General features: G+C 35.0%; 1 protein-coding gene across 6 annotated transcripts in view; it reads left to right on the plus strand.

The window, feature by feature from the left end:
• PIK3C2G (phosphatidylinositol-4-phosphate 3-kinase catalytic subunit type 2 gamma) overlaps window positions 1–26,876 on the plus strand; it is a 355,118-nt gene that overhangs the window by 317,172 nt on the left and 11,070 nt on the right. For all 6 annotated transcript variants that reach the window (XR_007154196.1, XM_047868249.1, XM_047868251.1 and 3 more), the window contains one exon: window positions 7,996–8,090. Coding sequence is in view for 5 of the 6 variants with exons in the window: in XM_047868249.1 (XP_047724205.1) it covers window positions 7,996–8,090 (95 nt within the window). In the remaining variant the exon portion in view is untranslated. The remainder of the gene's footprint in view (window positions 1–7,995; window positions 8,091–26,876) is intronic.

The following is a 26,876-nucleotide window of genomic DNA, read 5'->3' on the forward strand; positions in this document are numbered from 1 at the left end:
AAGCCATGATTTAATAAAGAAAAGGTGGCATTTAAGACAAGAAGCATTGAATTAAACAAGAATACAACTTTAAACTATCATAAGTACAATTCTCAATAACGTTATGAGTGGTTATGACTACATATGAACTATATGACAGCAACACATATAAAGCAGAAATTATGGAACATTCAAGGAAAAATACACAGACTGGTAATAGGATATTCTAATTAACTTCTCTTGATTTATGAAAGACTGAGTGAAAAAAGTAAGTAGATACAGGGGTGCCTGGGTGACTCAGTCAGTTAAGCATCCGACTTTGGCTCAGGTAATGATTTCTCATTTCACAGGCTGGAGACTGCTTCAGATTCTGTCCCCTGTGTGTCTGCCCTCCCACACTTGCATTCTCTCTCTCTCTCTCTCTCTCTCTCTCTCTCTCTTTCTCAAAAATAAATAAAAACATTTAAAAATTTTTAAATAAGTAGACACAAAGAACACTAAATAAAATTAATAAGGAAAATTGGTAATTTATATAAAAACTCTTAATCATGAAAATAGATTATATATTAGGTCACAAAGAAAATTTCAATAAATCCTAAAAAGTAGAAATAGTACAGACATATTTTTTAATCATGAGAAAGTAAAGTGAGAAATTAATTTTAAAAATTCAGAAAGCTAAAAGATACTTAAGTTTAGATATTTATGAAAACAAACCTCTCTTAACTCTTGGGCCAAAAGGACTTAAAGCACAAAATGGCAAAATTTCTAAAGAATAACAATACATCTCAGAAACATGGGAGAAAGATAAAGCAATGCTCAATAACTGGGACAATTGGAGTAAGACCGCAAAACAAAACAAAGGAATACAAAAAAGAAAAATAAATGGATGAAAAGTCAAGTAGAGATTAATGAGTTAGAACACAGAAAACAGAATAAATAAATCTGGAAGTTTAAAAGTAAACAATAAAATAAAAAAGCCAATGGCTAATATAATCAAAAGACTGGGGGCAGGGATGCCTGGGTGGCTCAGTCCATTAAGCATCCGACTTCGCCTCAGGTCATGATCTCACGGTTCGGTTAGTGTGTTCGAGCCCAGTGTCAGGCTCTGTGCTGACAGCCTGGAGCCTGCTTCAGATTATGTATCTCCCTCTGTCTTTCTGCCCCCCCCCACCTCACGCTCTGTCTCTGTCTCTCCCCAAAACAAATAAACATTAAAATGAATGGGGGCAAATGCAAATATATAAAATACAAAAGGAGAATCAAGAAGTAACCATAGAAAAAGATGAAACTGAAGAAAAGTAGGAGACTACTTTGCTCAAGTCTACAAAACTAAATTTGCAAATCTGTCTGAAATAGATAAGTGTTCTAGGAAAACACAATTTCCTTGCTCTAGAAAAGATCAAGTTTGAGAGAAAAGAAAAAGCTTCAAAAAGCAAACTTTAGAACACTACCAAGTTCAGATGATTTCCACAGGAATTCTATAAAACCTTTAAAAAGTAGGTGATTCCACTGTTAAACAATTCCAGAGCAGAGAAAAATAAGGAAATTTTTCCATATTATTCTTATGAAGCATATAAAGTATTTATGCCAGTAGCTTCAAGGAATACAAGAACAGCACAAAAGGAACCACAGCCTAATCTCACTTCTGAGTATCAATGGAAAATTCTAAAATATTTGCCAAAGTAATCCATCATCACACTAAAGGAATGAAATTCACCAGGACCAGAAATGCAAAAATGGTTCAATGTTGGTAATATACAGTATACATGTTATCATCTTAAAAGACTTAAAGAGAAAAATCATATGGTTGTCTCTATAGACCCTGAAAAGGCACTTGATAAATTTCAGTAAACTTTCTTGACAAAGCACTCAAATAAAAATAAATGGGTAATGCTTTAACATGAGAAAATGTATCTATCTTGGCTATCCAAAGCCCACATCAGGCATGACAAGGAAACAGTGGAAAAGCATTTCCACTAAACTATAAAATAAGACACTATGCCCATGATCATCATGGTTACCAACAGGTAACTTACTGTTTCACCTCTTTCAGGTCTTTGCTCAAAATTAACCTTCTCTGGGCGCCTGGGTAGCTCAGTCAGTTAAGCAGAGTCCGGCTTCACCCAGGTCATGATCTCATGGTTCAAGAGTTCGAGCCCCACTTCAGATCCTCTATCTGCACCCCCCCCCCACCTCTTCCCCACTAAGGCATGCGTTTTCTCTCTCTCAAAAATAATAAATTAAAAAAAAATTTTAATTTACCTTCTCAATGAGAAGTACACTGATCATCCTATCTAAAATTGCAAACTGACTCTTATTCTGTTAGTCCTCAGTGCCTTCATCATGTTCTGGGGGTTTTTTTCCTATCATTTATCATATTCAGCTTATAATAAACTTTACTTATTTATTGTGTGGTTTTGCTTTTTATATATCCCTGGCTACTATAGAAATGCCAAGAGAGGAATTTTGTCTAACCTGTTCCAAGGGTCTAGCACAGTGCCTTGTCCATAAGATATCCATAAATATTTGTGAAATGATTGTATGAAATTGAAAAAAAAATCTTAGAAACAAAGTTTGGCAAAGAGAAGACAAAACTAACAATGTCTGCCAGTAATATGATTACATACCTAAAAAAATAAGAATCAACTAAGAATCTATCACAAAGGATGAAAATTAAATAAAGGTATCAGGTACCAAATTGATGTATAGAGAAAGATAAAATAAACATGGAAGATAAATCCCAGGGGTACCTGGGTGGCTCAGTTGGTTAAACATCCAACTGTTGATTTCGGCTTAGGTCATGATCTCACAGTTCATGAGATGGAGCCATGCATCTGGATCTGCGCTAACAGCACAGAATCTGCTTGGGATTCCTTCTCTCCCTTTATCTGCCCCTCCTCCACTTGCATTCTCTCTCTCAAAATAAATACATAAACTTAAAAAGAAGGAGAAGAAGAAGGAGGAAGAGGCAGCAAAGAAGAAGAAGAAGAAGAAGAAGAAGAAGAAGAAGAGGAGGAGGAGGAGGAAGGAGAAGAAGAAAAGAAAGATAGATCCCATTTACAATAGCAGCCAAAAAAAAACTTAGGAATAAATTGAACAGGAAATATGCAAGAGCAAATGAAAAATACTTTAAAGCATTAATGAGGGATTTCAAAGATGCCTTGAACAAATGGAAAGACCCAATAGCATGCTCTCTTGTATAGGAAGATTCTACATCATGAATCTTATGTCAGATATTTCTGATATAATTCTGAATATAACTTTTTAAATATCAATAGATTTATTTTTAATTAGATGTTAATTCTACAGTTCATAAACAAAAACAAATAAAGACCAGGAAAATTGAACACAAGCAGAGAGGTAATACTAGCCCTATAAAACACATTACAAAGCCTTGATAATTGAAACAGTGTAGTGTTGGCCTAAACAGAATGAATAAATAGAACATAACAGATTGTACATAAATAGAGTCAAATACATCCAGGAATTTAATATGTGGTCAAACCACTAAGGGAAAATTCAATAAATGGTAATGAGATAGCATATTTCAGACCATATGCCAGGTTAAAGACCAAATGGATGAAAGATTTTAAATGTAAATAACAAGACCACATATATAACAAAGAAAACATAGAAGAATCTTTTATAATCTGAGGATGAGCTGGTATAGTTAACACTACAAATCCAGGAGCCATCATAATTTTGCATGGTATAGAAAAACTATAGCAAACTTTTAAAAAATTCAAAGATAAATGACAAAATGGGTGAAATATTTGCAATTTATCACAGAGTTGGTTGTCAAATGTATAACCATCTAAAAATTTCTAAGAAAAAGACAATAACCAAATAAAAAATTGTGGAAAGACTATGAAAAGATGTATGCACCCCAAAATACAAAGGCTCTTAAGCAAAAGTAAGGGTCCTCAAACTCACTCGTAATAAAAATGCAAATTAAGGGGCGCCTGGGTGGCGCAGTCGGTTAAGCGTCCGACTTCAGCCAGGTCACGATCTCACGGTCCGTGAGTTCGAGCCCCGCGTCGGGCTCTGGGCTGATGGCTCAGAGCCTGGAGCCTGTTTCCGATTCTGTGTCTCCCTCTCTCTCTGCCCCTCCCCCGTTCATGCTCTGTCTCTCTCTGTCCCAAAAATAAATAAACGTTAAAAAAAAAAAAAAAAAATGCAAATTAAAATTACACTGATACCATTTTTAACTCATCAGATTTGGCAAAAATTCAAAAATTTAATTAATAAGCTTGGTTACAAATCAGCAGGCACTCTTAGACACTGCTAGTGGTAATGCAAATTGCTACAACCTCCATGGAAGGTGATTTGGCAACATTTATCAAAATTACAAATGGCTAATACCCTTTGACCATCAATTCTGTTGGAAATTTATCCTATAATATTTGTGCATAGGTACAACATGACATGCATACAAAGCTATTTATTGCAGCATGGTTTGTAACAGCTGGAAAACATTGGAAACTGCCCTCATGCCCATCGATAGGGAACTGGTTAAATAAATAATGGTATTTCACCTTGTATGAAACTATATTTTAAAAAATAAACTCTGTGTTATTATAAAAATTTCTCCAAGATCTTTGTGCAGAATAGTAAATATGCTATTCCTTTTGTGGAAAAGGGGGGGAGTGGATAAAAATACTTATTCGTATTTGCTTATGTGGAGAAATTGTGTAAGGAGAAATGTCCCCCTGGAGGGACATATGGGAGACTAATGAAATAATGGCAAAGGAACTGGGTGGATAGGTGTTAGGAATGGGGGAAGATGTTTTGCTGTATACTTTTAAAGTAAATTTTTATTTTTTTAATTATGAATATATTATCATCTGAAAATGTTAGATTTTGAAATGCTATTTCTTAACATTAATGGACACAGGATGCATAATGAATGCTGTATTATCTGCTATAGTGTCATACATTCAAACATTTCAACACAGTCATCCTTAGGATCAAACAGGAAGAGATAGAAAGAGTGCACGCACATGAGGGAGTAAGGACAAGCTGTCAGCACGGCACAGAGTCTGAGGCAGGGCTCAAATTCACCAACCATGAGATCATGGCCTGAGCCAAAATCATGACCTGAGTCAAGAGTAAGACACCTGACTGAGCTACCCAGGTGTCCCATTAGTTCTTAGGGTTATTATAAATGATTAAATTAAGTATATCAGATTCTCCAGACTAACTTGAAGCAGAAAGTCAAAATATTCCAGCATCTTCTTGTCCATATGGAACTATTCTCAAAATTCTCTCTCTCTGGGTTCTTCATTTCTTTCCCTTAGATTATTGCCCCCATGTTTGCCCCTTTACAGCACAATGTTTAAGAACATAGGCTTTAGAAATCATTTGACCCTGCATGGTTTATTGTCTGCATGACTTCTGACCAAATGCTTTTGTTCCCACATGTGTAAAACGGAGGTAACACAAATTTTATAGAATTGCTATGAGGATACATAAAGCTCTCAGCCAATGTTTGGCATACAGTAAGAGTTCTAGAAATATTAAGTACCTCTATTACTACGCTGACTACTAAAACTTCCTGGTGGCCTGAATTTTCACTGAGTTCTGAATTCTGCCAGGTATTGATAGATCTGGTTACTGATCTGGCACAAGAGTTTCAGAGTGGAATATCACCTTCAGTCAGTTCAAATAACAGTTATATGGTTACTATTTAGACACTCAATCATAAATTTTTGCTAATTTCTTACCTTCAACCTAAAAGTCCTCTGATTAAATGCATTGAGTTTCTAGCTAGTAATCTTTTCACACTTTAATGCAAAAATAATGTCCATTGTACATCAAAAAGTCATCATCATTTTTAACATGCTCATACCAAAAATCCAATTAAATTTTTTTATTATGAATTCCATTTACCTCAGTACTACAATCAGAATTATCCCATAGTACCTCTAACTCATAATGTCTCTCAGTCATTGTAATCAGGATATTTTAAGGAAAATTTTAATTATTTTTATGTAATTACCATTTCAATTGTAAGAAACAATGTCAATTTTAATTATTTCAATATCAATAATGCACATTGACGATAAAATTAATTAATATTATCTACATACAGGGCACCTGAGTGGCTCCATTGGCTAAGAGTAAGACTCTTGATTTTGGCTCAGGTCATGATCCCACAGTTTGTGAGATCAAGCCCTCTGTAGGGCTCTGCACTGACAGCACAGAGCCTGTTTGGGACTCTCTCTCCCTCTCTCTCTCAAAATCAATAAACAAACTTAAAAAAAATTACCAACGTACAATGTGTAAACTACTCTCATAAACATGTAAAAATCTTTGGAAAAGGAAACATACCAGTCAAGTTTAATTCTCAAAGGTTAGAGAGGATTACAGAGCTGAAACTGGCTCTCAGAAAACAATGTGGACCACAATGAGCCCACAGCAGAATGCTGCCAAATTTCTTGTTATTAATAAACTTCTCTCTAACTTCCCTCAGAGAATATACAACCAGAGATTAGCAATGGAAATATCAGAGACACTGAAAATTATGCTTAATCTTTGGGCTATAAACCAGAAATTTTTAATTAAAAAATGAGAGCCTTCATTTTATTGATGGAATGATATAACTCGAAAAAAAAAATAAGACTACTTTTGTTATTAAATAAAAGTTTAGTGTGACATTATGGAGCAACACTGATTTATACATCTCTTGAGGATATAGGGAAAAAAGTCACCCTTGGGGGAGATTATAGTCCACGAAACAAATTGAGGCATGTAAGATAATAATTACGATACAAATATTAAGTGATAAGGGCTGTGTTAGGGGAGTTCAGAGAGAGATGACCACAGAAACTATTTTGCATTTTAATTAGTCCTTGTAGAAAGATAAAAGTTCAATAGCCAAAAATGGTAGAAGAGTTCATTTCATATAAAGAGAATAATATAGCAGAGCATGTTTGTAGAACTGAACATTCAGACTACAGTATGGAATAAAGACAGTGGGAAATAAAAAAAACAGAAATATTCAATACAATAGGAAGCAAAAATATAAGTCTGAGAAATTCAGATTTTTTTTCACAGGCACTGGCAATCTATGAAGAGTACTTTGATTAAAAGAGTAATTTTATAGGGGCACGTGGGTGGCTCAGTTGGTTGAGCATGCAACTTTGGCTCAGGTCATGATCTCTAGTTCATGAGTTCCAGCACTGCATTGGCCTGCTGCTGTTAACACAGGAGTGCCTTCGGATCCTCTGTCCCCTCTCTCTTTGCCCCCTCCCCCACTCTCTGTCTCTCAAAAATAAATAAGCAACAACAAAAAACAGTAATTTTATAGAAGTTGCCATAGGAAAATTACACTGGTGATTGTGTCCAAATAGATTTGAGTTCTAGGAGAGGAGAAGAGAATGTTCTAGTAGTTCAGACAAGATATTCGTATAAGTCTGAACTAGGAGCTATGGAACTAGACAGGAAGAAATGAATGCAAATATGTGGAGAAGACTTATTAATTGCAAACATTTATTGAGAGATTACATTGTGAAAACTTTTGAATTTCTCAGCTAATCATCTCAACTATTCTGAAGTAGGTAACTATTATCGCCACTTTAAGGAAGTTAATTAACTTAATTATTATAACACAGTCTTAAGTATAGTCCTGGGACCTGAACCCCAGGCTTACTGACTTTTAAAGTCAACACTTTCATGCTCTCTAATACTTACCCTTACTGTACTGAACATTGAGAAATTTGGAGCCAAAAATGGCACTAAGTTTTCAAATTTAAATAATTGGGAAAATAATCAAAACAAACACAAAATCAATCAAAAATACAAAATATAAGGAGAAAGAGAGGGTTCAGGATGATTAGACAAAAATCCCATCTTCAACCAACTCAGTTTCCGAAAGAGTATTATGTTTTCTACATGATCTGAAAAATGTTTCTTTTGCACATTATTCATTGGTCCTATTTTACTCTTTAAATGTCTAATTTATCCTGTGATGAACCGCTTCCAATTTAACCCACTGAAATTCTATTGCTTTATCAGGTGAGAAGTTTCCTGACAAGACGCCTAAGGTGCAGTTAGTGATATCACATGAGGATGCGAAGCTGACCATACTAGTGAAACACATGAAAAACATTGTAAGTTTATTATTTCTAATGAGAAACATGTAAACCTACATTTAAAAATCACTTGCCTCCCTCAGGCAATTAATGTCAACATTAGTAAGAGGAATGGGGCCAGCCACCAAGTTTAAGTGAGGAACAGTAGGCCAATTACAATGTTCTGCCTCTGTATGATTGCGATCCCTAGGGTAAAGACTACAAAATATTTCACAGGCCAAGTCCTAGAATGAAAATTAGACTTTACTCACAATGAAGTGTTAGGTCAAATCTCGCAAAAAAGGTTTGAAAATGCAGGAATAGCTAGAGCATTAAGGTCCAAAGGGAAAAAAGCTAGGTCCCAAGAATTTACATCTATCTCATCTTGCTGAGCTTAGTGGAAGATTAACTCATCTCTTTGAATAATGCCAACACTTTCTCTGTGAAGCCAGCAACTCTAAGGCTTTCTCCCCAGATGCCCATTGAGTACATTGAGTTTATACCCCCCAAACAGTTATTATGTTCTGATGTAATTACTCAGAGATATATCTTTCCCCTCAAAACATAATATTATTTTGAGGACAGGAAACCCATCTTTATATACCAGAACATAGGACAACAATGGTAGTTAGCTCTAAAAACAACTGCAAGCTATTCCATTATATCCTATTCCTCTCTGAAGATGGGTCAAGTCAGAGGTATGAATAGCAATTGGACCATTGACATTGAGTAAGGGAGAGAGCATTCTGCATCACAGTGTAATTGATTCATGGTCTGAGTCTGGGTGCAGTAACCAGAAGGAGGTAACTCTAAGCCTTGCCACTTCTCCAGTCTTCCTCTAGTCTACTCAAAGCAGGTCCTTCATAAGGTAAAACTCGCTAGGAGACTATAGAGAAAGTCAGTAGCCCTATTTTGGCTCTATCCCTTATGCATATAAATCTCTCAGGATGTGCTTGGAAAGACTTAAAAGAGCAAACTCTTCATTGTGATGTGATCTGGAACATACTAGAATTTAACAAATGTCTGTTCAGTGAACAAATAGTTGGCATAATTTGCAGGGGATACATCCTTTACAAACTTAGAATTAGCCAGCTATCCAAGGATGCTTGTTTGTAAGTCTGTGGTTTTGTAATCAGCAATTTTTGTAATAGCTGGGCAAATATTATTAGATGTGTTTCTGTAGAACTTTAGTCATTAAAATAATTATTTTCAATTGCTTTTGATCAGATAATCATCTTAAATGAGAATAGGAGTTGTTTAAGAAATTCTTAGTCTGGGAAATGAAGATTCAATTAGGCACTGTTTATGGCTATATGCATGTTCATAGACTTTAAGCATCTATATAAATATATGTGATAAAGTAAGAGAATGTTAAGAAATAGTGTTAATCAAGTTAACAGCACTTACATATGTATACGCTATATGACTGTTAACTGAAAATCGTCCTCCTGGAAATTATATATTTATTCCAATAATGTCATTGCTCAAAACGTTTTAGAACACGCCTATTGACATTGCTTTTAGATCTGGCCTATAAACCACACAGTAAACTTAGTGATATTACTCAATAGTCATGCCTAATATTTGATCAAAAGCAGTATTAACCAATTTGGTCACCCATTTTATTCACCGGATAAATATCCAAATTACTTTTGACAGTTTTCAAAAATGCATTTTATAGTGAGATGAAGTTACACTAACAATAAGAATATTCAAAACGAATGTGATGCAGGCATGAAGGGAGGGGAGAAAGTGAGCAAGAGCTAGAATTAAAGATTTAGGTCGAGTGATAGGTACGTGGCAAATGACCAGGTGCATCCTATAAGGAGTAAAAAGCCATCTAGGGCCCCTAGAGCCTATGCCAATGTCCTCAGAAAGAAAGTTATTAATAATGAAATAATACTTCTTGCAATCTGACTTCTCAGTCTACCTGCTGGTTCATCTCTTCTCCCCGATCCCTTAACATTGCCCTGAAATTCATTCCTACACCTCTTCTCTTTTCTACTTCCAGCCCTGTGATGTTAAATATCATTTACATGTCTTTCTCTTCCATATTTATAACTCATCTTGGAACTGTCCCTGAAATCCAGAGGCTTATGTATAACTAACTGCTCAACAACTCTAGTAGAAATTGAATAGGCATTGCAAACTTAAGATACACCAAATCAAACTTCTGATGATTATTGCCTCCTGATTATTGCTCCTTTTGCAAACTTTCCCATAACAGGAAATAGAAACTTTATCCTACTATTTACTCAAAGTCCCTGGTGTCATTTTGACATTTCTCACAAACTACAACCAATTTATCTGCAAATTCTGTCAGCTCTGCTTTCCAAACAAATCCAGAATTGCACTCCTTTGCCCTTCACTGCTACCATAAATGGTTCAAGCCACCATCATCTCCCACCTAAATCACTGCTGTAGTCTCTCTTTTTAACTTTTTTAACGTGTATTTATTTTTGAGAGCAAGAGACAGAGTTCAAGTGGGGGAGGGGCAGAGAGAGAGAGAGGGAGACCCAGAATCTGCAACAGTCTCCAGGCTCTGAGCTGTCGGCACAGAGCCTGATGCAGGGCTCGAACTTGGGAATGGTGAGATCATGACCTAGGCTGAAGTAGGACACTTAACCAACTAAGCCACCCAGGCACCCCACTGCTGTAGTCTCTTAATGGGTCTCCCTGCTTCTACTTGTATTTCTTCCTAATCTTTTCCTAACCTAGGAGCCAGAATATTCCTTTTGTAATAAAAGTCAGATCTTGTCATTCTTCTCTCATATCCTTCTGAGGGTAAGGTCTCACTCATATCACTTATAATGAAAGGCATAGTACTTATTAATGATCTATGAAGCCCTACTACTGATCTGGCCTCCTTGATCTCTCCAACCTCATCTCGACAGACTCCCTCAATCACTCCACTCCAACCTCAGTGTCTTCCTTCCTGTTCCTTAAATAGGATAAGCATGTTTCTGCCCCAGGACATTTGTACCTGTTATTCATGTCATCTGGAATGTTTTTTCCCAGGTTCATGGCTCAGTCTCACATATCCTGGAAGACTAAGTCTTACTGCCACCTTTTCAGTGAGGTCCTCTCTGACTCCCATATGTAAAGCTGCAAAACCACTACCTGTTGCCACTTTCAAACTTCCTTTTCTAACTTTTTGTCTCCACGGCCCTATATCACTGCTATTACTCCAAGGGCTAAAACAGTGTCAAGTGCATAGTAGATGCTCAATGAATACTTTGTTAAATAAAAGAATGTCAAATTATTTCTGATATAAACAACTAAGAATTATGATCTTATTCACCTACCAAAAACCATCAAAACAAAGTTCTCATGCCTTGCATTTTTCAGAGCTACTTTTAAATGACTCTTTTATTTCTTCTGCTTATCTGAGGACAGAGATAACACTACAATATAAATGACAGGAAAATCTATCTATAAATTCTCAACATATTTTCTTCACTTATTTCAAGTTTTAACTAATTGTTATTTAGTTTCTGAGCCTTTAGTATTTTCACATGCCAAAGTAATCAGACTGAAGAAGTCGTGCTTCATTTTATTTTAATGTTAAAATGAATTATTCTGCCTGCAGCTCTGTTATATTTAATATTAAGTTTGATGAAAAGAATTGTTTATCTTATATTAAATCTTTGAAGCTTTGCTCTAAGAATTACGTCCCTCCTGTGAATTCACAAGCTAAAACAAAATTTGCTAAATTTTTTCCCTTTTAAAGCAGCCCAATGTGATTTATTCTAGTGAACAGAGACTGACAAAGTAATGCAGTTATTTGGAAGGTTGGCAAAGACTTTTAAAAATAATGTTTCAGTTTATATAACAGAGACATATATAAAAATCATTTGAATTTAAAACATTTTTAAAAATCTTTCTAGCATTTTCCCAAGTAGCCCACTATAAGATGCTCTTTTCCACTGATATCTTCATGTCTCTCTATACATGTATCTCTATGAATTGCAATGTCTGCAGTGTCTCTCCTGGTCTCATGAATTCCCCTAGTCTGCGTCATTTCCAGACTGTTTTCATTTACTTGCTCCAGAATATGTGCATTCTAGTAGGCTCTAAAAGTAATCAATAAAGATTCCAGACTCTCTTCTGATATTGAATGTGCTCACACTCTCAGAGATTCTTACACTATAGCAAAATGATATGATTTCAAATGAGGTGCAAGTAATATCAGGGAAAGCAGGACACATCTCAAATGGAATGCTGTTTAATCCTTTAATAAGACACAAAATAGGGCAGAACAGTTGTGATATGAAAACAGGAGGAAAGATGAAAAATAACGAGTGTTGATGATGATGTGGAGAAAAGGGAACCCTTGTGTGTTGTTGTTGATGGGAATGTAAATCAGTGCAGCTACTGTGGAAATGAGTGTGGAGGTTCCTCCAAAAACTAAGAACAGAAATACCATATTTTCCAGAAATTTCACTACTGGATATTTACCAAAAGAAGGTGAAAACCCTAACTGGAAAAGATATATTCACCCCTGTATTTGTGACATTATTTATAGTAGCCAAGATATGGACACTACTCATGTGTCCCTTGACAGATGAGTGGATAAAGAAGATGTGGTATATCTCTGTCTCTATCTCTATCATCTCTATCTCTATCTCAGTCTCTATCTTGATCTCTATCTCTGTCTCTATCTCTGTCTCTATAATGGAATATTATTCAGCCATTTTAAAAGGATGAGATCTTGCCATTTGTGACAACATGGACAGACCTAGAGGGTATAATGCTGAGTGAAATAAGTCAGCCAGAGAAAGACAAATAGTATATGATTTTACTTATATGTTGAATCTAAAAACAAAACAAATAAACAAACAAAAGCAGAAACAAACTATATTGTTGCCAGAAGGGAGGAGAGTAGGAGGATGGGCAAAGTGAGTGAAGGGAAGTGGGAGACACAGGCTCCCAATTACAGAATGAATAAGTCCTGAGAATAAAAAGTATAGCATAGAGAATATAGCCAATGGTATTGTAATTGTAATAGCATTGTATGGTGACAGATGGTAGTCACACTTGTGGTGAGCATAGTGTAACATATAGACTTGTTGAATCACTATGTTGTACACCTGAAACTAATGTAACACTGTGATCCAACTATACTTCAATTAAAAAAGACTTCTGTAGCCTTATTATTCAATAATCAACTTGTATAGTAATTAATTAAAAGTTCTGTTTCATCTTTCTGTGAATATTTATGGTATTAGATCTCCTAGCCATATGCTCAGAAGGGATGAAGGAACAGAAATGATGGGACTTGTCTCATTCTATGAGAAGACAGATGTATCTAGAGAGGCAATACTGGCATAAAACCTTGACCTCATCATTTACAGCCCTAAACTTGTCTTCTCACCATATCTAGTTCTCCAAGAATAAAAGAATTTGCTTCAAAAGCAGAAGGATAAAACTTTGTTCTCATTTCTTTTCTTCCTCCTCTCCTCACTTTCTCCCTTTATTCTCTTTTCCTTTATTTTACTTTCGCTTTCCTTTCCTATTATTATTAGCCCAAATTTAGCTGTAAGACAAAATATAAAAAATATAGAAGATTTAAATGTGTCCCTTTTATTGTTAGACATTGGATAGTAGATTTCAAAACACATACACATTTGGACTTTAATGCACTGAAATCAATATAAAAAAAAATAACAGGAGAGAAAGAAATAGACTCAAACACATCAGTAAGAACCCCAGGCTAAATACACACACACACATTTTATTGCATTTTATTTTCTATTTAAAATTTTTCTTACATTTTTAATGTGTATGTGTAGCTTGGAAGTTCTTATTTTTAAAATATATATTCTCCTGGCCTCATAGATCATACAATTCTTCCATATCTTCCATGGACAAGTAGTCCATGAACCACTGAAATGGTTAATTACACATCAAAATGGCACTCTACATACAATTCCAATTCTGTACTTGGTTCCAAACAAATTGAAGGGCTTGTTGGTGTAGAAGATACAACACTTAGATTTAGTAAAGTTGATAAAAGAGGGTTGTGAAAATAAAGTACAGGTGATGACAATGTTTGACATACAAAGATAACAATGTTCTGTGTATCCTTTTATTTTTTATTTTTATTTTTTTTAATGTTTATATATTTTTGAGAGAGAGACAGACAGTGCAAGCAGGGAGGGGAAGAGAGATGGAGACACAGAATCTGATACAGGCTCTAGACTCTGAGCTGTCAGCACAGAGACCCACACAGGACTTGAACTCACAAACCACAAGATCATGACCTGAGCCAAAGTTGGATGCACAACCTACTGAGCCACCCAGGCGCCCCTTGTATATCCTTTTAAAAATAACTTGGCTAACTCCTCTGACTAACCCAATTCAATATTTTTAATCTAGATTTTTGAAAGAGATATGTCATTGTTCTATCCTAAATGCACTTCAATCTAAATAAATGTCAATTTCTTGATAAAGGATAATTTTCTAATAATAATTATCCCATGGATTGTATTTGGCTTATATTTCATTAATAAAAAATTACTCTTCTAGAGCTGGCCCACTATGACATTGATCTCCCATTTCAAAGAATATGAGGCAAAGCAGTGGATAGTGGAGAGGAGCTGGCCCAGATAGAGATATTTCATTGTTCCATGATTTTTCAGGGTTAGTAAACACTGACCCTTGAAGATTACCAATTACTTCTTAATGAAAAAAAAAACATAAATTGTTCTTAAACCTATGATAAATAATATGCTAATAATAACTCATCTCTTTCCATCATCAATATTTTTAACTAGTCCTTCCTTTGTGAACTTTACTGTTCACAAAGTGAAACTTCACTGTCCATATATTCTCTACACTTCTTTGACAGCACTCTTTCTGAGGCTTCCTTAGCATTTACAAATGTATTTATTTATTTTTAATTCTTTTTCATTCATTTATATTTGACAGAGACAGAGTATGTGTGTATATGTGTGTGCATGAGTGGTGGAGGGATAGAGAGAGAGAGAGACAGAATCCGAAGCAGGCTCCAGGCTCTGAGCTGTCAGCACAGAGCCCAACACAGGGCTCAAACTCATAAACAATGAGATCATGACCTGAGTGGAAGTTGGACACTTAACCAACTGAGCCATCCAGACACCCCAGCATTTACAAATTTAAACTAATGTACGTAGTGGCTTAATAAATGCTGGCTTCACCTTTAACCCTTAAATGTGGAGATTTTCCAGTATTCATGGCTTTAACTCTTCAAATTGATTTCCTAAAAAAATTCCATCCAGTCTTGAGGCTTTGAAGATTATGTGAATTACTCCTAAATTTATATCTCTACTTTAAATATATCTCTGAACCCAATTTACATATTTTCAACTGCCTGATGGACATTTGCACTCTGATATCTTGCCATCTCCTGAAACTCAACAGTGCTAAATTATAGCTCTCTACTTTTCACTGAAATCAACTCTCACTCTTGACTGCTTATTTAAAAAAATTGTTGCGCCAACCTCAAGTAACCCCTGGTCAAAATGGCCTTATAATTTATTTTCCATATTTTAACTTATTCCAGTACTGCTATATATAATCATCAGAAAATCCTTTTAGTTTACTGTTACTTTTATTTTTACCAAAATCCTATTCTATAGTCTCTATTAATTCACTTATGGACTATTTTGATTGTTATGATATTCCTGTCCTTGTGTTCTACTTTCTTAATCCATTCTGCATAAAACATCCTAAAATTCTATTTTTAACATATCAATAAAAAATGCTAACAGAATCTTTGTAAGTCTCAAATTCCTTAGCCTAATATTTAAGGTACTACACAATTTAGCTCTACCTGCCTTTATATCCACCCTCCCCAACAGAAAACATGTATTATATTCTAGATGGTTTACTCATTGTTTATCAAACACGCTCCAGTCATTCTAGCAAAGTATATCATACTTCCTCTTCCCTTCTATTTACCTTCTAACATCCAGGCTCACCTCAAACCTCATCCTTTCTGAATCTCCCAGATCACTCTTGTTCCTGGTAATCCTTCTCTCCTTTGACCTCCTTACACTTACTGTTTACACCACCCATTTGATATTCACTGCCTTATCTCATTTCTTAAAACCTTTATCATTTTGGTTTATCCTGTAGTTTCAACTGTATTGACAATATACTTATTGGAAGAAACTGGGGGAAATATATTTTGTATACTCTGCAATGCCTAACACAATAATATGCCCTTAATACATGTTTGTTAAATAAGTGAATATTCACTTAAGTGTATACCACTGTGAAAAATAGTCACAATGCAGAGCAGTTAAATTTAAGCTACATTCATAAATGAATAGCTTTTCTCTGTGAATTCTGCTATCTATAATACTTAATACTAAACTTGAGAATAGTCAGGTGACAAATATTTGACCTAAATAGTCTGTCTCACTTAAAAATGAAGTGATTTCAGTATAAAAACAGAGAGGGAGACAAACCATAAGAGGCTTAAACACAGAGAATGTATTGAGGATCGCTGGTGGGGTGTTGGTGGGGGTAAGAACTAAAGGGGCAAGGGGCATTAAGGATGACGCTTGTTGGGATAAGCAGTGGGTGTTATATGTAAGTGATTAATCACTAAATTCTATTCCTGAAAATAAATAAATAAATTTTAATTTTTATGTAGATTACATGTTCAAATGATTATATTATATATATATATATTAATTAAATAAATATATTATTAAAATTTTAAAAATTCAAAAAATAAAGTGATTTCCTGCTGAGGATTATTTCTCTAAATACTCAACAACTCTGGACACTTAACCATATCTCCAGCTGACATAGCCATCAATGTACAGGTCACCACATTATACAAATTTTATTTAATCACTCTCTGTTCTTTACTGACAAGCTTATACCCTAATTGCTATTCTTTATCCAAATCTCCCTCAATTCTTCATTCTAACTGAAACAAACAAACAAACAAACAAAACATAAGCTAGAGTCCTGACATTGGTCCTCTTAATCTGGTTTCTTCTTGGCTTTTCTGTAATCAACTTAAGAGTCACATTAGCATCATGCAAAAGACATCTCTCACCCAACAACAAAAATTCAGCATCCATTCACAGACAAAAGTTATGTTTGTGAGAGCTATGAGATCTAACACCATACAACAAGGGATCCAGGCACCCATACATCAGATAATAGACACTCAGTCCTCAGTCCCTGCTGATGACGTTGCAGTAGCTCATGAACTGCTTCCAGCTGCTCTTAGCTATAGTCAGGGAGCTCCTAGAAACCACTGTCTTAGAGAACATTCCACAGATAAAAGAGCCTTTGTGGAAGTCCAGGTTTGCAAAGGAGACATTTCATCACACTGTTGTAAGGAAAAGAAAAAGTTTGAATACTTTGAAGTGGGGTGTTAGTAAAGACTGGAGGATGTAACAACTACTTCAAATTTGAAGACAGCGATGCAAAACTTCAAGGAACATGAAAAATCAAGGTAACATGACACAACCAAAGGATCACAATAATCTTTTACTAACCAAACTCAAAGACCTGGAGATTATGTGATTTGCTTGATATAAAGAATTCAAATAGACTTTTAAAGGAAACTCAGTGAGCTACAGAAAACATAGAAAGACAATTCAACGAAATCAGGAAAATGATATATGAACAAAATGAGAGTTTATCAGAGAGATAAAAATGTTTTAAAAAGAAGCAAACAAATTTTGGAACTGACGAATATTATAAATGAAAAGAAAAATCCAACAGAGAGCATCACCAACAGAATGGATCAAGCAAAAGAAGAATCTGTGAGATAGAGGACATGAACTTTGAAATTATCCAGTCAGTAGAGAACAAAAAAAGAAAAAGAAAATGAAAAAAAAAAGAGTGAAGAAAGCCTATGTGATCTTAGAATACCATAACAAGAACTCTGAATTATTGGAGTTCCAGAAGAAGAAGAAAGGGAGAAGGGACAGAAAGCATATTTAAAGAAATAATGATTGAGCACTTTCCAAATCCGGAAGGATATTTGGATATCTAAGTTCATGAAACTCATAGTTCCCCAAAACACTCTACTTAAAGAGATCCTCTTCAAAATACATTATAATAAAACTATCAAAAATCAAAGACAAAGAGGGAATTTTAAAAGGGAAAAAAGCTTGTAACTTATAAGCAAACTTCTATAAGGTTTTCAGCAGATTTCTCAGCAAAAACCTTATAGGCCAGGGGGGAATGGAATGATATATTCAAAGTAGTGAACTAAAATAAATGCCAGCAAAGAACACTTTACCTGGCAAAGCTGTCCTTCAGAAATGACGAAGGGACAAAGACTTTTCCAGACAAATAAAAGCTGAACGACAAATGAAAGCTGAAGGGGTTCATCACTGCTGGACCTGCCTTACAAGAAATGCTAAAAGGAATTTTTCAAGATAAAATGAAATGATACTAACAGATAATATAAATACATATGAAAATATACAACCCATGGCAAAAATAAGTATACAATCAAAGTAAGAGTATCCTAATAGTGTAATATGGTGGACTACTAACCATTTAACCCTAGTATAAAGGTTAAAAGACAAGAGTATTAAAAACAACTACAGTGACAAAAATTTGTTAATGAATAAACAGTATAAAAGGGGTAAATTGTGACTTCAATAACATAAAAAAATGGGGGAATAAAGGGTAGGGTTTTTGTATGTGATTGAAGTAAATTTATCAGCATATATAGACTAGTAAACCTAAGATGTTTTATGCAAGCCCCATGGTAACCACAAAGCAAAAACCTGCAGTAAATTCACAAAAGATGACAGGAAGAGAAAACAAAGCATACCACTACATAAAGTCATCAGTTCACAAAAGAAGGCAGCAAGAGAGGAAGAAAAGGATGATAGAACTAAAAAAACAGCCAGAAAACAATTAATGACATTAGTTAAGTCTTTAGCCATCAATAATTATTCTCCATGTAAATGGTTTAAATTCTCCAATCAAAAGGCATAGAGTGGCTGGATGGGTAAAACAAAACAAAACAAAACAAAAAAAACATGATCCAATTATATGCTGCCTATAAGATACTCATTTCCCCCTATTTTTTTTTCTCTATAGCCTTACTGATTTTCTGTATACTAGTTCTATGAATTATTAAGGGAGGGATGTTAAAATCTTTTAACAATAATTGTGCATTGGTATAATGTTACATGAACATTTAAGATTATGTCTTCTTGATTAATTGACTCCTTTATTATGAAATGAACTTTTTTATTCATGGTAGTATTTTTTGCTGTCAAATATACTTTGTCAGATATTTATATGTTTTCCAGTTTTCTTTTGATTAAGGTTGGCATAGTATATTTTTTCCATCCTTTTACCTTTAACCTTTCATCTCTTTACATTTATAGTTTCTCGTATATTTGCTATAGATAGATGAAACACAGATATGATAGATGAAGATAGATGATGATGATAGATAGACAGACAGACAGACAGACAAGTGATAGAGGACCATACTGTAGGTTGTAGCTAGCAATCTCTGGCTCATAGATATATTGAACCAATAATCACATACAATTTTTGTAAAGTTTTTCCAAGTGCTGTTCATAAGCCAAGTGTTTCATATCCTGGATTTTCAGAATGAAGTTTTCAGGCCCAAAAGGAGAACTTGGCATTGAGTCTATTTGTTTCTAACCTTGTTAGATATAGTTCATCATTCCAGCCCTTCACAGCTCATTCCTGATTATCTAATCAAACATACTGCCCAAAACACTCCAATTATTGACAACTGCCCATCATATATCAATATCTTTATTTAAATAATGATAAAACTGTTTACTAGGACAAAATCAAGGCACATTTTTGAGGTATACGAGTAGAAAACTCTTTTACTTTCCCTCTGAATTACTAGTTTCTGGGTTTTTTGCAAAAAATCTTTCATACTATCAAGTATAATATCATAAATCTAATCTTCCAGTGTTTCATCTGTTCTTCACAGTTCTTTAATTATCATTAACAAACGTACTCTGTCTCTTATTTGTACAATTTTCTCAGCATTGGAGGATAGAAGTTAAGGGTTATAGGATTTGAAATCATTTAGAATGGTTCAGTGCAATTGTAAAAAAAAAAAAAAGAAAGAAAGAAGAAAAAGTTTAATTACCACTTAACTCATAAACAATTCTTCAGCATTTTCCATTGAATAGATTGTTAAAAAGAAATGAGGTTTAAAGCCTTACTTCTTATATGTTATTAAGATTGAGAAATGGAAAAACTTCCCAAACTTTGCAAGACAATTCAGTAGCAAAGTCTGGTCTGTAGCTCTAATTAAAACTCTGCATTATTAAAAGCAATTCAATTCCTATTTATTGAGTCAGAAAAGTGTTTCTATCTACTAGACTGTGACTTCTGTCTAGTTGTTAACTGCATCAAGTTGAGGATGAAAAATCTTTAATAGGTATGTAATAAGATGATCATGCCCATGAGTTTGTCATTTCTTTGAAAGTAAAAACTGTTTCAATCACTTTTCTGTGACCTCTTATAGACTATCCAAAGTGTTAGACACATGGTAGTTTGATTTTTGAATTGATTGTTTAAAAAATTACTGAAAATCACCTATTAGTGACAAGAATTCTATTAAAGGCTTAATTGGTGTGAAATGAAGCAGAAGACTATCCAATTTAATTCATGAGGACCTGAAATCATGCCACTCTATATTAACGAACACACACAGAAAGATTAGAAAGATCATTTCACTATTTCTTTAACCAAAGCACTGAGCAAACCACATATCACAAGCACTTTTATTGTACTTTTGTATTTTTGTTGTGCATTGTCATTTTATAAAAAGACCCTCTTCATAGTAGCTAGCCTGGGTTTCAGTACTGCAATCTGGCAGGCACGTAGAGGAGGAAAATGCTTTTTTATTATGTTATTTTGTTTCTGGCATAGACCTCAGGTTTTGATAGTCCTATCATATTTTAATCATCAGCAGTTGATTTCTACCAAAGCCTATATTATCACATGATGGGAAACATTTAAGTTAAAAAAAAATTTGATGGAAAATTCTCATAAATTATTCATCAAAAAGATAAGAACCTATTAAATACAATTAAGCTTTGAATTAATCTACAGAAGTTATTTTTAAACCATCTATCTTCATCACATTTCTGATAAAACTTGATGTAGAAGAGCTCTTAATTTGAATCTGGTAGTTTCCTGTGCATTCTTTGTAGAGACTCAATATATAGGGTAATGGTTAAGAGCGTAAGTTTTAATAAAATATTTTCAATAAAATAAAGACAATCATACTGGCTCAAGGTTTTTTGTTTTTGTTGTAATTTTTTTTAATGTTTATTTATTTTTGAGACAGAGAGAGATGGAGCATGAACAGGGGAGGGTCAGAGAGAGAGGGAGACACAGAATCCAAGGCAGGCTCCAGGCTCTGAGCTGTCAGCACAGAGCCTGATGCGGGGCTTGAACTCATGGATGGTGAGATCATGACCTGAGACGAAGTCGGATGCTTAACCGACTGAGCCACCCAGGCGCCCCTCAAGGTTTTTTAAGAGAGTGTTTTAAATAAAGCAAATACTCATTATGTGATAGCTATTATCATTATTATTACTATACATGAAAAATAAGTCTCTTCCTCATACACTTCTATGAAAATACTAAAGGGTGGTTGTCATACCCTGCAATGTGAAATGGTTTTATTTACTTAATAAATGGTTTATATTGTGCTTTCTTTTTATACCAACATGCTACTGCTTACTTTTTTTTCCTGAATTTTGATAAATTAACCATTTTTCAATATAGTTTTATTCTTTGACCGCAGAGACAAGAGAACTACCATTGAAAACCATTTTATTTATTTACTTACTTACTCATTTATTTACAGAGACAACACAAGCAGTGGAGAGGCAGAAGGAGAGAGAGAATCAAGTGGGCTCCACACCCAGCACTGAGCCTGACCTAGGGCTCAACATGGGGCTGGATCTCACGACAATAAGATCATGACCCTGAGATCATGACCTGAGCCAAAATCAAGATTCAGATGCCTAACTGACTGAGTGACTCAGGTGCCCTACACTGAAAGCCATTTTTTTTTGAAGTTTGTTTATTTTGAGAGAGAGAGAGAGTAAGGTAGGGCAGAGAGAGATGGAGAGACAGAATCCCAAGTAGGCTCCATGCTGCTTGCCCAGAGCCAGACACGGGGCTCAAACTCACAAACTGTGAGATCATGACCCAGCTGAAATCAAGAGTTGGATACTTAACTGACTGAGCCACCCAGGCGTCCATTTTAAATGTTGTGTGCAGGGGCACCTGGGTGGCCCAGTCGGATGAGCATCCAACTTCGGCTCAGGTCATGATCTCACAGTTCACAAATTCCAGCCCTGCCCTGGGCTCTGTGCTGACAGCTCAGAGCCTGGAGACTGCTTGTGATTCTGTCTCCCTCTCTCTTTACCCCTCACCTGCTTGCACTCTCTCTCTCTCTCAAAAATAAATACTAAATTTTTTTAAATATATACCTCATCCATTCAGTCATTTGATAACTATTTATTTAGTATTCACTATATGCCAAGCACTGTGTTAGGGACAGGATTTCTAGGAATGCTATGAAAGAAAGGCATACCTATGAAAGGGAAGAAAAGAATAATGTAAAGGGAAGCCAAATCTCAAGGGAGGATTTTACATTTTCATTGGAGATTCAGAGACATATTAAAAGATTAGAATGAAGGAACTGAGGGTAGGGTTAGGGTAGTAGAGTAACCAATGGAGCAAAGCCCAAGGGAAATGTGGAAGAAGTGTAAAACAACAAGACGTGGGTTTCCTTTTTAAGGAATTTTAATGTCATAAGGGAGATAACATATATAAAACTTCTAAAAATGTAAAGAAAATATTTTAGCAAAATCTAGGATCTATAGAATCCAGAGTTAGGAAGATTAACAAAAATTAATTTTAGATGACTTTACATCATCTTCTAGCACAGTAACAATATTAGCCAGAATTATAGAAGAAAGTGGTAGTAACACTGCCTGACTTCAATCCACTGGGAATATGAAAATCCTCTGGGCGATACAAGGAAACTTCTCATTGCTTAGACTGAGCATCAGACTAAGAACTCTGAATCTCCAAGCCTTATGACTCTTCAGGTAAAAGTGTTAAGTCTCTGTGAAGGTCTAAACTGCAACCAGAGTAAAAATCCTAGGTTAAGGCATTTAGACAAGTACAGGTTATTTAATCACTTTTAAAGTTAAATTTAGGGGCGCCTGGGTGGCTCAGTCGGTTAAGCGTCCAACTTTGGCTCAGGTCATGATCTCACAGTCCGTGAGTTCAAGCCCCGTGTCGGGCTCTGTGCTGGCAGCTCAGAGCCTAGAGCCTGCTTCAGATTCTGTGCCTCCCTCTCTCTTTGCCCCTCCCCTGCTCAAGCTCTGTCTCTCTCTGTCTCAAAAATAAATAAAAACATTAAAAAATATATTTTAAAACAAAGTTAAATTTAATTCATATAAACATCCGGGCAAAGGGTGAAATGAGAAGTACTGATAAGAAGACAACTAGAGTTTTTAAATAAATTAGCTGTGATGTTTAAGGATCAAGATACAGTACAAGAAAGAAAAAAATAATAATAACATTGATAGGACAGCTGCTTTGGAAAACAAAACAAAACAAAAAACAAAAAGAATCTCTGAAAGACCTGAGAAATCAATGTCTGCATTGAAAGCTATTAAGGATATACTAAGTCCACTGCTGTTCAGATCTAATGCACTTCCGATTTTAAATTGAAACCTGTTCTGTTCTATTATCCTAAAACCTTCAGGATATTCAAGGACCTTGTCAAGGACATTAACTTGGAAACAGAAACCCAAACCTTTAGTTGCTAAATGCTTGGTGAAATCTGGTATGCAAATATTTTTCCCCATCTGTGATTGGGAGTTTATTCTTCAGGCAATGGGGGAAAATCTTGAATGCCCCGAGAAGGAAAGTGACATGATCAAAGCAGCTTTACAGGAAAGTTAATTACAACATTGATATATGGAATAAATGAAGGAAAGAAGTGGAAAGACTGAGCCAAAAAAGTCATTAAAATCTAGTTACAATAAGTTAGGAAATAAAGATCTGTGGTGGCGGATGTACTTGGGCAAACAGAGGATATTGATCTCGCTACACTTGGATTTGAAAATCAGTAACAAGGGAGACCCTAGAGAAAATAAATGGTATTATTTTAATATAGCTTTAACAACCTCGAAAATTTTGTTTGGGAGTGTAAGGAAGGATAGACAACAGATTTTGGTTAGATTTTATATAAGTGTGCCAAGAAGATATCCGGATGGAAATATTCACAGGTCACTAGGCTTGGATTCTAAGGATGAACTAGAGATTCTTTATTTGGGAGTCATCTAACCGGTTCTTAGTTAGGGTTAATTTGGTCCCCCAAATGATATTTAGCAATGTCTGGAAGGATGGTGCTATTGGAATCTGGTGGGTAGAGGTCAGTGATGCTGTTAAAATATCTGCAATGCACAGAACAACCTCCTACAACAAAGGATTATGTGGCCCAAGTGTCAATAGCGCCAAGGTTAAGAACTCTGCTCATAAATGTCATAGTACATTAGGGATATCTTGTCCAATCAGCGCATATAGTATATTTATGTTTAATTTAAATTTAATTTATAGAAAATAAAAATAGTACCAAACATTTATCAGGTCTTACTCTATTTCACATTACATGGTTTGTCTTTTAAATGCTATAAGACGTATATCACCTTTATCCTCCTTCAACAGGTTAGGAAACAGATCCACTGAAAAGTTAAGATGCCTGCCAAAAGCCACATAGCTGGCAAATTTGGGGGCCCAGATTGCAATCAAAAAGCCCATTTTCAGAACCATGATTCTAACCACTAAGCTGGAGCATACAGTGATTATAGGTGCAGTATCCTCAAACACCATGGCAGACGAGAAAATTACAGAGCAAAACATTACTCTCCCGTCATCCTTCTTACCAAACCAAACCACACCAAATCAAAAAAAGTAAAAGCACTCTCTCAAATATTAATAGCAATTCCTTTCTGCATCACCGAAGATTCCATTATCCCATTGAAACATTTCAGAGATTTTTATCCTGGAGGAGGTTTTCAATGGAGGAAAGAAACCTTGAGCTCTACCTGAAGCAGCAATTTTGACAATCTTAGCATTTTGACATATGGTGTATGCAGATGTATTATACCTAATTTGTGAGTAATAATAAAGTACAAAATTTTCCTAATATAATTTTCACCCTGTAAATTAGAACTGAGTAAAAATTAGTACTATTATAATATATATCATATTTTCTTACTTTCCACTATGTTTTGTTTGAGTGCCAAAGAAAGATATACAATTAAAGCTAATGACATTGGGGCACTGGATGTTAACATATAAATGTCATTGTGATTCAGAACAGTAAAATGTATTTGTTGAAAATTACCAACTTAATATTTAGAATATGGTCAACCAAATAAGAATTTAATTTCTCAAATTAGACTTTTAAATCATCCTCTTTATCTTAAATTTTTTTTTTCAACGTTTATTTTTATTTTTGGGACAGAGAGAGACAGAGCATGAATGGGGGAGGGGCAGAGAGAGAGGGAGACACAGAATCGGCAACAGGCTCCAGGCTCTGAGCCATCAGCCCAGAGCCCGACGCGGGGCTCGAACTCACGGACCGCGAGATCGTGACCTGGCTGAAGTCGGACGCTTAACCGACTGCGCCACCCAGGCGCCCCAAATCATCCTCTTTAAATATAAATTACACATTTATCAAACTAACATTTATCAAACTAGATATTTGGAGTTCTAGTATGATTTATTCTCCATTTGGTCAAGATGATAAAGGTGAAACACATTTCTTTGAAGTTTGGTGGTTTCCAAATTTTTGAAACAATGGACTTATTCCTCAAATGACTATTAAGAAATAAAAATATCCGTAATAAGGAAAGGTGGAAAAGAAGAAGGAGAGAAGTTCTGCAGCCAGAATGGGGAAGCTGGGAAGGGAGGAAGTTGGGAGGCCACTTAGGACAACCTGGGGTCCAAAGATCTAGATATTTAACAACATTAATCTACCCATCAGGCAGTATTTTAGGCAACTTTAGAGGCTCCATAGAACACAGTTTGAGGGGTGCCTGGGTGGCTCAGTTAGTTACACATGCAACTCTTGATTTTGGCTCAGGTCATGATCTCACAGATTGTGAGTTCAAGCCCGGCATTGGGCTCTGCACTGAGGGTGTGGAGCCTGCCTGGGATTGTGTCTCCCTCTCTCTCTGACCCTCCCCATCTCAATCTATATTTCTCTCTCTCAAAACAAAACAAAACAAAAATAATAATAATAATAAAGAATATAGTTTGAAAGGGGTTATCCAATATATTTTAGGGTAATTTATAATAAAATTATCATAACTATCTTAAAATCTTTTAACTATATTAAAGTTACAGGTCTAACTGGTATATTAATTACATTCTGCTTTAAAATGTGATATTACATAATATGCATATACTTATCATTAAATGCTACATTTTATTTTATGTGTTAAACTTGCATTTTTTAATTTTCAAGTGGTGGACAGTATCCTGAGGCACTTAATTCCTATCTCTGCCTGTGGTTTATATTTATCTCTTGACCATTTCTGTCAGAACTGCAAATTTATTTTCTACCATAAAAAACTAAAGTAAATTACATTTAATAAGCTTTTAAATATAGTTCTCTGACACAACACTTAATTTAAGATCGATGATTTTACTCTTTTACACTGTGCTTTGGGAATATTTTTGAGCAATGATGAATTTCTTTTGATTGTTCTCTTATTTTCTGGTAAACAGTACTGTAATAAATTTTGATCC

Source organism: Prionailurus viverrinus, chromosome B4 (genome assembly GCF_022837055.1).
Source record: "Prionailurus viverrinus isolate Anna chromosome B4, UM_Priviv_1.0, whole genome shotgun sequence".
Taxonomy (NCBI): Eukaryota; Metazoa; Chordata; class Mammalia; order Carnivora; family Felidae; genus Prionailurus; species Prionailurus viverrinus.